At 36.3% G+C, this 17733-nt stretch overlaps 1 protein-coding gene across 1 annotated transcript in view; it reads right to left on the bottom strand.

Moving 5' to 3' along the window:
- Window positions 1-17733, bottom strand: part of GPR158 (G protein-coupled receptor 158) — a 324536-nt gene that overhangs the window by 150827 nt on the left and 155976 nt on the right. Inside the window, exon 4 of the mRNA XM_067703480.1 lies at window positions 2868-3091. Coding sequence (XP_067559581.1) covers window positions 2868-3091 — 224 coding nt within the window. The remainder of the gene's footprint in view (window positions 1-2867; window positions 3092-17733) is intronic.

Below are 17733 nucleotides of genomic sequence, written 5' to 3'. Positions count from 1 at the left end.
CAAGAGGGGTCATCAGTTTTTTGCTTAATCCAAAGAAATGTTGCAAAGACATGTGAAAACTTTAAAAAGCAAAGCCAAAGTCTACATGCCCTAAATATGCAATCTCTATCCTGGAAATGGTTTATCGCTTTTACAATTAATCCATTGCTTTTGGTAATTGAAATAGGAAGATAACATTTCATGAAACAGTGAACATATGAGACCTATGTTCACTGACTTTTTAAACTTCTTTCCTAAAAATATCTCCCCCTTATGTCACATTCTGTGAAAACCAACTGATTCTTCAAAAGGTGACCATCTTAAAATTAGATAATGTCTAATTTATGTATTCCAACTAGTTTGTATCTATAGAAATTTCACCAAATGACATGTAAAGATATCTATTCTCATGATAGCCTTGTAAAGCAGCATTTCATATGAAGGTGCACAGAAATTCAAAAGGTTAATAACTTTAGAAATGTTAAGTAACATTACCATAGATTAAGACATTGGTCTAGCAAGCACTATCTTAGTTTTTTAATATCCTGTGTAATATTCTACCGTCATATATCACTAACTCAATTTAGCACAACAATCATTAATGATTAAAATCAATTAAAATTCATAAAGAATTTTGTGGTATCCACTGTGTAAATGAATTACATTATATAGAGATACTTCAGAGCAGTTTATTAAATAGACCTTTCAATTCTACCTGCTCTGCCAGTGATAGGCTTTTTAATAAGCAATTAATTTTATCTAGGCAACAGTGGTTAGATATTTCCCAATTCCATTGGCCAGCTACTTTATTATATATACAATCTAACATATAATACATATTTTGTTGCAAAAGAATGACAAGTATTGGTTAAATGAAGAGCAATTTGCCAGTTTGCACCTTTCTTGCTGATATAAAGTTTGATTCTAATTTGTTGTATGCTTCTGTTAATGAAACTATTTAAAATAACTATTAAAGTCTATAACATTAACATAATGGATACATTCTCCTAGAATCTCAAAAGAGGTGGTTTTTTTTAAATGTTAATTTGAGGCTTTGTAACACATGCCATTCACAGAGTTGTTTTCTTTTTTTAATTTCTAATGGGAACACTTTATACTTTCAATGAGTTCTGTAATCTAAACCAATCTCTACAACTTTGCTAACATGAAGGGGTCATACAAATTCAGAAAAGGTGGAAACTTTAAGTTTTGTTTTTCTTTTCAATGGCACAAATACATTTCTGAAAGCAACAGAACCACAAATCTGACACAACACTGGCTGCATACAGTTAATTGGGTGACCAACTGAAGACAGCTCCCCAGAAAGCTTTGCCCTGAATATTTTGGTATTTCGTCCACCCCCAACTCAGAAGCATACAAATGGTTATACTACTCTGATTCCTCCGAACAGAACCAAAGGACAGCCTCTCTCAAAAGCCATATAAGCTCTGTGCAGGACCACTATCATTCTGGGATACTAATGCAAGACCATATGTATGGTCATGAATAAATTCATTCTTCAAAGTATAATGTGCTCAGAAACAGTTGAGTCCATTTACCCTTTTCAAATATGGCTAAGAGAAATTAAAATGAAATACAATAAATACCACAAAGCTTTCTACCTAGGAAAAAATTAACAATATATTGGGAACTGGCAAAATAAGTTCTTCTAGAGTCTGAAGAGATGATGTAAAAGACTCCTTTAAGGCAATGAGGTACTTGAGCTTCAGGGTAAACAGGGAGAAACACTCTGTAGAAGAAAACGTTATAATAAAGTTTCACATTTTCAATTCCTATTTCTCCTGCGAAGCTGAAAAATATAGCTTTCACACTCTAGTCCAATCATATTATAGAAAGATTTCTGCTTAAGAGAGAAGCAAATGGGATTTGGAACAATTCTACTTGCTTAAGAAAACTACAATGAGATATCATCTCACACCAGTCAGAATGGCCATCATCAAAAAATCTAGAAACAGTAAATGCTGGAGAGGGTGTGGAGAAAAGGGAACACTCTTGCACTGCTGGTGGGAATGTGAATTGGTACAGCCACTATGGAGAACAGTATGGAGGTTCCTTAAAAATCTAAAAATAGAACTACCATATGACCCAGCAATCCCACTACTGGGCATATACCCTGAGAAAACCATAATTCAAAAAGAGTCATGTACCAAAATGTTCATTGCAGCTCTATTTACAATAGCCAGGACATGGAATAGGAGATGGAAACAACCTAAGTGTCCATCATCAGATGAATGGATAAAGAAGATGTGGCACATATATACAATGGAATATTACTCAGCCATAAAAAGAAACGAAATTGAGCTATTTGTAATGAGGTAGATGACCTAGAGACTGTCATACAGAGTGAAGTAAGTCATAAAGAGAAAGACAAATACCGTATGCTAACACATATTTATGGAATTTAAGAAAAAAGAAAAATGTCATGAAGAACCTAGGGGTAAGACAGGAATAAAGACACAGACCTACTAGAGGTCTTGAGGATATGGGGAGGGGAAAGGGTAAGCTGTGAAAAAGCGAGAGAGTGGCATGGACATGTATACACTACCAAACGTAAAACAGATAGCTAGTGGGAAGCAGCTGCATAGCAAAGGGAGATCAGCTTGGTGCTCTGTGACCGCCTGGGAGGGGAGGGATAGGGAGGGTGGGAGGGAGGGAGACGCAAGAGGGAAGAGATATGGGAACATATGTATATGTATAACTGATTTGCTTTGTTATAAAGCAGAAACTAACACACCATTGTAAAACAATTATACTCCAATAAAGACGTAAAAAAAAAAAAAGAAAAAGAAAAGAAGAGGTCAGTCCAGAATAAAAAGAAAGGTACCTTTCATAATAAAAAGAAAGGTAACCAGGGTACCTGGGTTTACCTTTGCTTTGCGAAAGCGGTAGAGCACCAGCATGCTCACGCAGTCGAGCAGCACACACAGGGCTTGGAAGGAGATGATAGCAAGTCGCAAGTACTTATCCTCCTGGACAAAGCAGGGGCTGTCATCAGCACAGTAGGGGCAGCCCTCCCTGCAGGGCAGGCAGACATGGGCTTCTTCTGACACATCCATTGCATTTCCTGCAAAATGGTGATCCGGACCCCTTCCTGAAAGTTCCAAATAAAACCAGTGTCATTGCACCTCTGAGGTAGGTGAGACTGAGTACAGAGTCAAAACACATCCTCACGTCTTCATTCCTTTTCCCTCTTATTAAAGACCTTTCATCAATCTTCTTGCTAGAGGAGAGAGTTACTTTGTCTTTAGACTCAAACAAAATTCTTTTCATCCTTTTGATTAGAAAAAAAAACTGTCATTCAGACTAATTCAGGAAAATTAGCAAAAATGGAACTAAAACTCCTCAGAGGCAAGGAACAGTTTTCTAAGTCTTTTATTTCACTATCTACCACTCACCAATGGAAACTCCCTACCGCACAAATAATATTCCATAAATATTTGTTAAGGAATTAACAGAAGGAAGGATAAGAAAGTTGTGTCATTCTTGTACCAAGTAAATATACACAACACTTTGGAAACTTCTTGACCTAGATGGCACAGAACCCAAAATAAGACTCTGATTGCTCCTTAATCCAGCAGGGATCTCGTCTACCAAGTTCATTAGGTCTAAATTGGATAAAATGGTACTTAATCGACAGTTGTTCAGTGCGCAACTGCCTGATGAGGATGCATCATTTGCCCAGAATACAATCCATACTTACAGGCTCTCACGTGATTTCCCACCCTGCACACCTATAGGACATTTCCACACTATAATCTAACTGCTGCTACTGATCTCCCTTTAACTTTAGATTCTTCTGTCTCAGTTATCAAACTTAACGTGGCTCTGAAGCCCAAGAGGTAAGAATTCTCTTTAAATGTTGAGTTGAGTTTAGCATTGATAAATATCTAATTAATAATACATACTTAAAAAAAAAAACCCAAACCTATTTCTAACCCTGACCTCAACATGAAAGATATTAGTAAATATATACCCAGTTTAGTATATAATACAGCTCAGTATATAACATAACTTTGATTGAGGAATTTGGGAAAGAAGTTATTCTGGTTAACACCATTTTAATAACACAAAGTCTAACAGAAAATCTTTATTACTTTCATCTCTTGTTGAAGGTTCACAGTCTTTCTAAGATGTATTTTTGTCTTCATTCCTTCCTTAATAAATACAATAGCAAACATAATTGAATATTTCTTTGTTGATTCAGGATACACTGCTGTTTAAGAGTCTTCATTCTGTTACACACTGAAAAGCATATGAATTTCAGTGTCCAGCAGACATGGTTCCCATCCCTAGACAGCTCTGTAACATTAGGCAACTCACCCTACCACTTCGGGTCTTACTTTATTTATATATGAAATATGAATCGCTGTGGGGATTAAATGAGATAGTGTATGTAAATCACAGTGCCTTGCTTTCTCTTCTCCAAATATGGGAGACGCAAAGAGTAATTAGGAATCCACTGGTGTCTTAAAGAAAGGCACTACTGATCAAAAACAAGGAAGTTACAAGAAACAGCTGAGATATGAAGGGAGTCAGTGGGAATGACAAGCTCCATTGCAGATAAGTTAAATTTGCCATCCAATTCATTGTCCAGGAGAAATATACAATAAGAAATGAGAAATAATACAAGAATGGAGTGTGGGAGAAGAATCAGTGTCAGTGAAAGAACTTACAGAGAACTCTGGGAGTAGATAAGGTATTGATCAGGAACTGCAAAGAGGAAGAAGTTAAATAGGTAGAAGTTTTCACAATGTCATAGAAGAAAACTGGAATTTACTGGAACATGCTGGAATGTGATCAGAGAGGATGCCTGAGGAAACTATGAGGTTTAATGATTATTTCATCCTTCACTGACCTTTAAGACAGTAGTTTCTGGAGAGTGGTAGAGATTGAAATTAGGTTGTCAGGGCTTAAGGAATAAATACGTAATAAAATAGAATACTGTTTCAGTCAATGTTCCATTGAATACAAAAGGAAAGAAAAGCTCGTGGTTAATAGGTATAATAATAATGGGGTCAAAAAAAAGGATTTTGGTTTTGTGTTTTGTTTTCTTCCATTACAGGTGAGATCTGAACATAGCTATAGTCAGCAAAAGGAGGCACTGGAAATTAAAAAAAGATTGAGAAGATTGGTAAAGACTTTAGAAGTTAGGATTGGAGGTAATCAAGAGCATAGTTGGGGAAATTAACTCTAATAATTGATGTCACTTCTTTTAACACTAGAAAGTAGAGGTATATTAAAGATATTTTAAGTATTTTTTATAGAGAGGAGGAATCAGTTCAAAATCATTTTGATGTATTGAAGAAAGAAAATGTGGAAGCTAATCTTGTAAAGTCTTATACTTCTTAACAGCTCAGGTAAGAATATGTGTGAAGGTGGCCAGTTTTGAGTATGAAGACATGAAAGATTAAGGAAGCAGTTAAACACAAGAAGACCAGTTGGATCACTTGGCAGAAAATGAACCCAGTCTGGATAAGATGATATGATCTACTGGGAGATCTAGTCAAGAGAGTTTTTTTATTTTCTACAATTTTCAGTAGCATAGAAACGAATGGGGAGGATAAAGCAGTCGAGGGGAGAAAATAAAGAGGATTGTGACAATGGCATTGCTGGGGAGAAGGAAACCCATGCTGCCTTTACTCCCTCGGGGTAGCCAGTGCTCAGTCTTCCAGGGGCCTCCTGCGTACGAGTCAATCTAACGGATTAAACAGGAAAACATTTCCCCATCATCAACCTTACTTATTGGTCAAGGGTGGCCACCAGAGTCATTAATTTCCACACATTTCTGGGTTACGTACTCATGAGCCCAGACCAGGTTCCTGCACCCTGAAAAATTACTTCAGTGGTGCCCACAGCAGAACAGAAAGGCAGAAGTATGGTCTGAGGTGCCAGTCTGAGGCAAAGAGTAGTACAAATGTACTTATGCAAAGCTGTTCAAAGCTTTCAGAAAATAATCATGGCAATGGCTAGAGTAAGAGGTAGGGCCAAGCGGCATGTGAAAGGGTGAGAAACAGGTATGTAATATAGATACAAACTTGAGGAATAACAGGCACACAAATCAAAATCTATGAAGTATGAAAACCTAGGTTACTAAGAAAACAATGAATTAATAAACTCTTGAGTAAAAAGTGCAGAGTCATATAGGTGAAGCCAGAAAGAGTCACTGTACTGAGAAAGATTAAGAAAATTGTCAAGGATTCAGATGGTCTGATGAGGCTGACAAAAATGTCAAGGGCTCTAAGAACAGATGTGGGAGACAGAGGTCAGGATTTCCCCTTCGGGCCAAGATGGAAGAATGGGGATTGAATTTACTTTTTCATCAGAAATGATGAAAAAATGGGCAAAATATTTAAACAGTAATGGTTTTACAGACACTGGACATTTGTAAAAAAGGACGGTGATTCCTAACAAGTGCAAACACTCTTCAAATAAACCAACTACCATAAACAGAACCACAACAAAAGTTAAAGCAGTAAAGAAAAAGTATGTAGAGAAAATCTTTGTTTTATGAAATAGTCCTTCTGAACCCAACAGGTAGCTAAAATCTGAGGTACATCCAGAGTTTGTGATACAGGACACACACACACACACACACACACACACACACACACACACACACACAAAAGATGGCTTCTAAGTGCCAAAGTCATATAGAATACAATTTGAATGGTGTCCCCTAGATTTGAAGAACATGCTGACCCATAAGCTGGACTTAGAGAGGTCAGCAAGCCTAGGACTAGTAGATCTCACAGACAACTCTAATTACGTTGTTAAACACTTTCCTACATGTTTACAAAGCAAATTACTCTGCAGAGGTAGTTTATTCTTGCCTGTGGTACTTTTCTTTCCTTTACAGTACATGTCTAATCCGTTTCCTAAAGATAGTAGACAATGCAATGAATTACTCCCAGTTTAAACTATCACACTTAAAGAGTAGAACCCGGGGAATTCCCTGGTAGTCCAGTAGTTAGGACTCTGCACTTCAGGGGGCACAGGTTCCATCCCTGTTCAAGGAACTAAGATTTCGTATGCCATATGGCAGTCAAAATAAAAAATAAATTAAATTATATTAAAAAAAAATAACGAGTAGAACTCTCTCCAGTTCCCTATTATACAGATTGTAACCAAATCACAGTATGGTGAGATGCTCTAATAAACTAGGTTGATCGAACTATCCAAAGCTCAATGAGCTTTAAGTCATCACCAAAGGAAAAACCTTAATTTCATGTTAGGAAAAAACAAAAGGCAAAACAGTTTCTCTTCTCAAACTTTGCCAAATTCAACAACTGATATTTTTAGAGTATTGTCAAAGACCCATAAGGCATTGTGCAACACTCTAAACATTTGGGTTTAGTTATTTGTTTCCTTTTCATAAGACATATCCAAGGATTAAAAAAGAAAAAAATTTCTCCTGCAATTAAAAATGGAGTACATTCTTTGTGAAATTTATTTTGTGTATATTAAATGTATATAATTAAATTCAATATATATATATTTTTTAATTAGGCTCTCTTTTCTTTCCTTCTTTCTTTTACTAGAAAATCTTATTCCTAAATCAGACTTATATACCATTTCTGCATATGAGAGAAAGATATACATTTCTTCCACTAATCCAATTTTGTTGCACATCTATCTTTTTCCTAGTTATGGCCCCCTCTACATTGGCATATTTTCTTGTGCATAAACCAAGGTTCTTTCATAGTGATCACAATATCCCCCAATTCTGATTTACTGGAGAGACTGTTACTTGTTTAGATTCAACCTGTTGAAGCAGAGAATGGGAGGTGGAATTCAGGAACACAGAATCTCAGGCAGTCTGTTGTCCAAATGCAACTACCCTGCCCCATTATTCTCTATCTCCACACCAACACAGAGAACTTTTCACACCTGATCCACTCTGTCTCTGTTCACTTCCCTTCCTGCTGCTCCAAGCCGTTATGACTATTTTTAATTGCCTGTGTCCCTCTGCTGTGCTTACTGCTAGAGTTCCACACATCCATATGCTGAACCCAAATAAACTGTGAACTCTCTAAAGTAAGACTATTGTTTTATATTTTTATTTCCCAACCTAGATTAAAATTGCAAAAGACCCAACGTATACTGGGCTATAAAATACAATTATGAGTACAGGACATACCACAGAGAAGCCCATTATCTTCCTCAGGTAGGACTGAAATAATAGCTAATGGGTATTATGTCTACTGAAATAGTAATAGCTAGATTCAGGGTTGTAAACTGACATAATTCCAAACAATTCTATATTTCCTGATACAGGTAATACTAAGTTATGTTGGTTAAATGAGTGTTTCAATATTCACGGATAAAAAGCAATTTGTTGGAAGATAAATTATGATAACATCTTATCCTTTGTGCTCAAAATAATCACAAGATCAACTCACAAATGTCAAACGGTGAAGTGCTGCCATGAGAAACTTCCTCTCTAATAATTGCCTTCACTTTATTTGATTATGAAAAATCATGAGATTCTATAAGGGACACAAAGTGTTAAAATGGAGAGAAAGCAAAACTGAAAGTCAAGAGATTTGATTTCTAAAGCTCAAAAAAGCTAAAATTAAGGATAGAGCTTTTTACATTTAACTGTTTCCTGTAGGACGCAAAGCATGATTAAATAATCTTCTGGTTCCAAAAATAGTTTATTAATTTAGGCTGAAGTTCTCTACCTAGAACAAGAGTATACATGCAGTTAGTAGAAATCACACTACTACTAGATAATAATAATGGGCTTTTTGTTAATCTACTGAATGGCACTTTAAGTTTATGATGGTTTAAAATTTTAAGTTCCTAGAGAACAGGACTGTGATTTATATACCTCTTTATATACTCAGCACCAAACACAGTAATTTATACATACTGGATAGTCAGGAAATAATTGATAATGATAAAAGTGATCTCTCAAAAGAATAAATTAATTGACCTGTAATACGAATGTATAGTTGAAAATCACATTCAACTCAAATCTTTCTTTGTGTTCTCAAACCAGTTATGCATAAAAATTATATTTTTCAAGATGCTAGACATAAACTAGAAAGATACATTAAGAATATAAGCTATTACTTAATATTACTGTTTAGAAATCATCTTGGATGATAATTTGATTCTGAGCAACTTGAAACATCCTCCAGGCATCCTCCAGAATCCCAATCTGCTTTGCTAAGGCTTAAAAACAAAGTTGATACTTGGAACTTTCAGATGAAGCAAATACTTCCTGAAGACAAATGGCAAATATGAAGAGCTATTAACTTTGGCAATAGGAGGTTTTCAGTTCATTATATGGGTGATCAAATATGCTGCCTTGAGCAAAACTATAGAGGGCATAGGGAGAAGGTTACAGTAGCTCCACAGGAGCACTGGTGAATCTAAAACATTCACCTGTAAACAGGAGCCCATCAAGATAAATTGTGACAATTCGTAAACAGTATGTTAATCTATTTGCTTACCTTAATTTTTTTACATTGACATCAGAAAAACATATAACCTCTGGACATTTATACCAAGTTTTAGAAAGATTATATATAGAGAGACTATTGTATAAAAACTATAATCTTAAAGAATTAAATGACCAATAGATTTTCAAATGCCTTTTAAATTCTACTTTTCTATACATTCCAAAGTTTCTTTAATGTGTATATAATTTTTATAATAAAAACTAAATATTTAAAACCAGGACCCTCTAGATAGCAGTGAGCAACAAAGTAAATTTTGCTCCAAATCCCAAAGGCCTAATTAACCCACCAATGCTACAATTACTGAAAACTTTTAGACCTCTGAAATTGTGAAAATTCTATTTTTGTAGCTTCTAATTTGATATAATTTGAAATGCACAGAATAGCTGCAAGAAATCCGTATAAATGGAATAAAAAGATGTGGCACATATACACAGTGGAATATTATTCAGCCATGAGAAAATAGGATATCCTGCCATTTGTTTCAACATGGATGGACCTTGAGTACATTATGCTGAGCAAGGTAAGTCAGATAGGGAAAGGCAAGTACTATATGATATCACTAACAGAGAATCATACGTGGAATTTAAAAAAGTCGAACCTGTAAAACACAGAGAGTAAAATGGTAGTTACCAGCTACAGGAGGTGACGGGTTAAAATTGATGGTGTTTAAAACTACAAACTTGTAAGGAGTAGTAAATAAGCCATAGAGATATGATGCACAGTACAATGAATACAGACAATAATATTGTACTATAATGATGTAATGTGATAAATATTGCTTCAATGGCAGTCATATTACAATATATAAATGTATCAAAGTAACACACTGTACACCTTAAATTTACAAAATGTAACAAATTTATCAAATATAAAAAAGAAATCCTATATATTTCTTACCCTGATTCACTATTTATATTCTATAGCATTTATTTATCATTCATATGTTCTCAATATAAAACTGATGTTTAAAAATGTATATGTATACTATTTTTTTCTGAACCATTTGAGATATTGTATCTCTCTACCTATAAACACTTAAGCTTGTATGTCCTGAGAAAAGAGCATTCTCATACAAATGCACATTACAATGATCGAAGTTGGGAACCTTAATACTGATGAAATTTTTTTTAATGAACAGTCCATATTAAAATTTCATCAATTCTCAGAGTAATGTCCTTTGTAGCTATTATCTATCCAGGATGAAATCCAGGATCATGCATTACATTTAGATGCCACATCTCTAGTCTCTGATCTGAAACATGATTAAACGAAAAAGTATTTTTTCTAGTCTCCCAAAACACTTTTCTGATCAGTTTGCAAATTTTGCTGTTTTATAAGGTTTTTGTTTTACAAACTATGATCAGCATATTTTTAAGAATGTACCATACAGCAAACATACAGCTGTTGAAAAATAATGTATATTAGGGCTTCCCTGGTGGTGCAGTGGTTGAGAGTCCGCCTGCCGATGCAGGGGACACGGGTTTGTGCCCCGGTCCGGGAAGATCCCACATGCTGCGGAGCGGCTGGGCCCGTGAGCCATGGCCGCTGAGCCTGCGCATCCGGAGACTGTGCTCCGCAGCAGGAGAGGCCACAACAGTGAGAGGTCCATGTACCACAAAAAAAAAAAAAAAGTTTATTAAATGCATAAAATAAATACTAAATTATATATCTGTATGTTACTGTTGGCTACATTTTTTACATGAAATAATAAAGTGCAATACTTTACATCATTAAATCAGGAAATAAAGATTATTTCTTAGTGAGTCCTTCATTTCTATGCTGTTCTTTTAAATTTTGTACTGCTTATGATATTCTAATAAGATTAGGATAGTTAACACTGTTAACAATGCCTTTCTAAATATTTCACCCCATTTGGGGATTTTTTAAAAACTTCTATTGAAATAAATTAGACAATTCAAAATAACCCAAAAAAATGAGGAGATACAGTTTTAAATAATGTGCTTAGACATACTGTCTTATGAAATCTGAATTTCAGTTAACAGTGCTATCATTCCCATAGACAATGGACTTGAGGACATGGGGAGGGGGAACGGTAAGCTGGGACAAAGTGAGAGAGTAGCATTGACATACATACACTACCAAATATAAAACAGATAGCTAGTTGGAAACAGCTGCATGGCAAGGGGAGATCAGCTCGGTGGTTTGTGACCACTTAGAGGGGTGGGATAGGGAGGATGGGAGGGAGGTGCAAGAGGGAGGGGATATGGGGATATATGTATACATATAGCTGATTCTCTTTTTTATACAGCAGAAAGTAACACTGTAAAGCAATTATACTCCAATAAAGATGTTAAAAAAAAAATAGTGCTGTCATTCCTACCTAGCCATACCTGTTTCCACAAAAAAGTTCAGTAAAGAATAAACTGCATTACTCATTAATTAAAAGTTGTCCTTATACATAATATTAAGTAGAAATATCTTAAACTTTTTCCTTTAACAAGGTAATACCATCCTTTTCCTTTGAAGGGAATTGCAAACGGAATTAGAAGGTAACATTAGAAAACTCATGTGGCAAAATTCTATTTGAATGCCGGCTGCCAAAAAAAAAAAAAAATTACATTGTGTATACATTGAGAAATTTTATTTGTCATAAAAATCCAAGTGGTAATTTCAGTCACTGCTGATGAAACACTAAAACTTTTCAGAAGTTTTCTTAAAATACTAGTTTTTAAAATATTTTCTGAAGATTTAACAAATGAACAAACTAAAGGGAAACTTCTCTCCTGCTGCTCCTCCTCTATTTTTTTAATAGAAAAAAAATACATCTTTCTTAATCTCTTAGATTGATACCCCCTGGGCATAAATTATAGAAGTGTCAAACTGGTACATCAAAATGTATTTACCTTTTTTACAACTTGTGCACATATTTCAAAATGTACCCCAGAAAGTTTTCTTCCTATATTTTATGGAAGAAAAACACTGAGTTTCTGATTTAGAAAAAAATGAGGAATGAGTTTGAGGGGGGAGGGGGGATTGAAGCAGAAGTTATATATTTCAGGTCTTCATAGTATAAATATTAGGTAGAAATATCACTATTGTATTAAGGGTTTTGCTGATTAAGACACTTAAGTGCCAGAAGTATAAACTTGTGTTTTCACAATAGTAAAAACACAACATTTGGACATTTGAGTATCTGGATAGAAACCATACCTACCCTTGAAAGCCTGTTAAACCTTAAAGCTCTTACATTTGACCTAATTTACTAATATCGGACAGTGAGTTATATTTTACTCAAGATTGCCCTCATTTGTTGTTTGCGGGTATTGCAATATGTTCTGGGAAGATGATGGGTCTGTCCTAGAAGCTTAGAAACCTCGCTTTTTTACTCCTTTTTCTCCAGTTCTAAACAATGTCTGGCACAGAGGCAGTGCCCAGTAGTATTTTTGACAGATGGATTTTCAGACACATAAACCAATCAACAAACCAGCTTATCAGAGGTCCCTTCTTAGAGGTGTTGTGGCCCTCAGTGCTAGGAACTGGTTCAGGCAGAAGCAGCTTAGAGCTTGGACCTTTGCAAGACCAGCCCCATGTGTTTATATGTCACAGACCCCTCTTCTTTCCATTCAACAGGCATGAGAGAAAAAGATGAATCACAGACAATGAACATAACTCAGCTGGAAGTAACAAAGAATCAAGTCAGACAATGAGGGTTCAGCATCAGCTCTCCATACAAATAATGCTCATCTGACATCATTATTAGGGTAAACATCTTCTTCTTTTCCATACACATATCTGATTTTTCATTAGAACTGGAGGGAACGTATTCATCAATCAATGTTTACAGTTAAAATGCTGCAATGAGCTAACAATGGGAAGATGTATTTGTTCATTATTTCATCTGTTTAAGATGATGAAGTAATCTGCCTCCAGTCTCCAGCTTGATAAAATCACATCCAAAAATTAAGTGGAAATAGGTACATGCACATGAGTAGCTCCAATACACTCAGGAGATTTCTGTGCATATTTGGTTCAATATGTATAATATTCATGAGGAGAGAACAGTTAGCAAACTGTGGTTATGCTCACACTGTTGTCCAAAAAGATTGCTACTGTTAGGACATGAATACATATTTGCATATCCTAAAATCAGGAGTAGCTAATATACTTTCATGCACTTATATCATGAATGGCTAGCTGTAACAATAAGCTCAAAATGAAGCCCAGAGCAAAAATTTTTTAATTTATATTTCCTCACTATGAATATAGTCAATCTTTCCCTGAATTTCTGTATGCTTACATATACATCTTATATTCACTTTTCTATTGTCTTCTAGATTTTTATTTCTTATAAGTGACTGTAGTAGTATTTTTCTTTGGACAAAAATACCACCTTAGATAGATCTTGGAACGTTTCTGATCTGAATTATAAAATTATTAAACACGAATGGAATTTTTTTTTTTTTTTGCCTATGGACTATTATTCAATCTCCACAACACCCAATACATAAGTACTATAAATAAAAAGACTAAATTCTCCATATTCGCTTTAATATAATAATCACTATAATTTGGGGGATATCATGTTATCTCAATTACTCCTCATAACTACCAAGGGCATAGATTTCACTCTTCCTGATGTATGAATAAGGGGAGAATCTCAGAATATATGAGAAACTTCCCAAGTCTCCTGTGAGTAAGTGGAGATAAGACTCAAATCCGTCTGTCTGACTCAAAGGCCATCCTCATACAAAGAGCCTGCTAGATTATAAATTGTCTAAGTCAGCAATCATTTGCAATTAGGAACAGTTTCCTCTAGAAAAAACATATGGCCTACTGTGAACACTGGAATGAATGCCGAGTGGGAAACAAACATACTGAGTGTACTGGTTTTCTATTACAAATTACCACAAATCTGGTATCTTAAAACAACACAAATCTCTATACTGCTTCTTACATGAAATATAATACACAGTTGACCCTTGAACAACACAGGTTTGAACTGTGCAGGTTCACTTACACGTGGATTTTTCTCACTGCATATGTACTACGGTACTACATGATCCATGGTCGGCTGAATCAATGTATGTGGAACCACAGATAAGGCAGGCCGACTATAAAGTTATACACAGATTTTCAACGTCACAGGGGCCAGTGCCCCTAACCCTGTGTGGTTCAAGAGTCAACTACAGTTATGTTCATCCTGATATTTCTATAGCTCAGAAGTCTGATATGGGTCTCACTGGGCTATCACCAAGGTGTGAGCAGGGCTGCATTTTCTTCTGGAGAGTCCAGGAGAGACGTTATTTCCTCGCCTTTTCCAGCTTCTTGAGGCCACCTCCATTCCTTGGCTTGTGGACCCCTTCCTCCATCTTCAAAGACAGTGATGTAGCATTTCTCAAGCGTCCCTCCTTGTGTCCTTACATCTATCTCTAACTACCACTGGGAATGGTTCTCTGCTTTTCAGGACTCATGTGATTAGGCTGGACCCACCTGGAGAATCCAGGATAATCTCCCCATCTCAATGTTTGTAATTTAATCACATCTGAGAAGTCCCTTCTTGCCATGTGAAGTACCATTTTCACAGGTTGTGAAAATTGGAACATGCACATCTTTTGGGGTTTAGGGGGCACTGTTCCGCTTACTACAATGAGCTAATGTATGAATAATTGACAGTCCAATTCCCCTGCCAGAGGTTTTTTAATACTTGGGGGAAGCTGATTGTTAACACAAGTGAATCTCTAATTAGCAGTCTAATAATGTAAACAAATAAAAAGAATGAAATACCTAAGGGAAAATCTAACAAAGTAAAATTTCAGCTGGTAGGGGAGAAGGAAGACTTTGAGTGGACTATTACATCTCATAGCGAGGCCCATTTTAAGGATAAAGCTGAAAAACTCTGGAACTTGAAAATGTGTTCCTCAGCTGGGAAGTAGAGCAAATACTAGACGGAAGGGATGAAAATGGGCGGAATATCTGAGGAAAGGGGTAAGCAGAATAAATACAAGCTTTCCAATAGTTACCATAAAAGTAACAATATTTTTGAGCATTTAATACGTCCCAATTACTATGATTAGAACTTTATATTCATTACATCATTGAATCCTTATTTATTCTATAAAGCAGATGGTGTTATCCCAATTTTATGTATGGCATAATTGAAGTTTAGGTTAGTTAAATAATTTAGCACAGTGCAAGTAAGTAATGGAGCCAGGATTCAAACCTAAATTAGACTTATTCCAAAGACTATGCTCTTAATTATTATATTAAACTATGGTAGAAATACAGCTCTGAGATCGGCAACCAGGGAAATCCAACATGGTATGGAGTGTTCCAATAACTGAAAAGAACTAGTTAAAGACAAACGAGGTAAATGAGATAGTCAATAGTCCAAGAAGATTGGCGGCACTGGGAACTCTTCCACTGGCAAATAACCCTATCTGCCAGACATTTAGTGCCTGGACTCCAATCCCTATAAACAGGACTAATGAAAGAAGATGTAAAAACTGAAAATTAGGCAAATGACAGACAAAAGTATAGGCCCAGGCAGTTAGATGGAGAATTTTGCTACTACAACTGAAGTGATTAGAACCAGGTCACAAGGCTTAAGTAAGACCAAGAGCAAAAGTAATGATGTTGATTATGAGAATATGATATTGAAGCTCTTTTAATCCATTCCAAGTTGGGGATTAGACTAGAGACTGGACTTAGTCTGCAAAAAGCCAAATATCTCCAGCTCTCCGGTCATGAAACAGAAGAGGAATGGGGAGTGTGAGACCCAAGTGCACACAAAGATGTGCATCCCAGAGACAGGTTAGCGCTGCTGAGCAGTTTGCTTGGAGCTCAGCATCCCTATGCTGTGCCTGCTTTCAAACAGTTTTCCATTTCTTTCTTCTGAGACTACACATTGTTTAAATCTCTGCTTTTGGGGGGCCTTTTTTTTTTTTAATTTTTTTTTAAAATATATATATTTTTTGCGGTACGCGGGCCTCTCACTGTTGTGGCCTCTCCCGTTGCGGAGCACAGGCTCCAGACGCGCAGGCCCAGCGGCCACGGCCCACGGGCCCAGCTGCTCCGCGGCACGCGGGATCCTCCCAGACCGGGGCACGAACCCGCGCCCCCTGCATCGGCAGGCGGACCCTCAACCACTGCACCACCAGGGAAGCCCGGGGGGGCATTTTTTCCCCACCATCAACAGAGTTGGCAAAGCAGGGATTGTCATTTTTAGATGTGGGTCATTTGTTAGATGAGTCTATCTGGAAATGCATGTGAGCTGAAGTCGATCCAAAAGGCAAGAGAGGTAAGACTGAGAGGCTGGTAATGTGTCCCATGAAAGAGAAAGGAGATTGTACTGAAGACAGAGTTCAAACTGTGACAGATGGATTTGAGGAAGATGAGCTTGTCATAAGCTTGTATTTCAACAGCCTGGAAGTGAACAACCTGGATTTGAAGAGACAGTTACACATCAGTACTTGGCGATTCTGAAATCCTGCTGCTATCCAGATGTCAGATCCTATTAGCTCTCCTATGACCACCAATCTAAAGAGATGCCAGGAACACAGTCTCTGGGCTGTCAGCACAGTTTTAAATCAAGTCATCTGAACGTATCTTTGTTGTTCTTTACAAGCTCTCTGTTTACTGTGGGCCTAGGTCTAAATAAAGATTTTTAAATCACTTCATATTTTAACAGGATTTTTCACAGTCACACTGACATTTTCTCTAAGAGATCAACACCACATCTTCGCTCCTCTCTCCAAATGGGATACAAGACTATATGTGGGAATTTCAGGTCTTTTTCTAGATTCACAGCTATAGATAAGTAAATTTTACCTTTGAGAAGCATCCCTTTCTGTTTTCTATATCCCACTTTCCCTATCAAGCAACTGATTTCCTCCTGTTGCCTTTAACTCCCAAGTCTTCTTTGTATTGTCCTTCTCAATGCAGCACTGGTTGTTACAGACTTTTGCTGTCCCATCTTCCTTCTGATCTATGTAGAATTCATTCTCTAAGAATTCTAGTTTAAAAAATTGGTTATCCTAATATAATAAAACATGTGAGACAAAGTGCTAAATACCAATGGCACTTAAGGAGTCTCTCTGTACATGTATCACTGATGTGTGTTTATATATGTGTTTGCTTATTCACTTATTTAACTATATCTATGAACACTTATTATGTGCCATGTACTATGCTAGCTGTTTTGCATACATTACCTCATTTATTGGGTCTTCGATGCTTTCTTTACCTTTGGCCCAAGGGATACATGTAGTCATTCCTTACTTCACAGAAACCACCTCAAGAATATATG

The sequence above is a fragment of the Pseudorca crassidens genome, chromosome 1 (assembly GCF_039906515.1).
Source record: "Pseudorca crassidens isolate mPseCra1 chromosome 1, mPseCra1.hap1, whole genome shotgun sequence".
NCBI lineage: Eukaryota > Metazoa > Chordata > Mammalia > Artiodactyla > Delphinidae > Pseudorca > Pseudorca crassidens.
The sequence above is the reverse complement of the archived record's forward strand: the minus strand, read 5'-3'. Positions and strand labels throughout refer to the sequence as shown.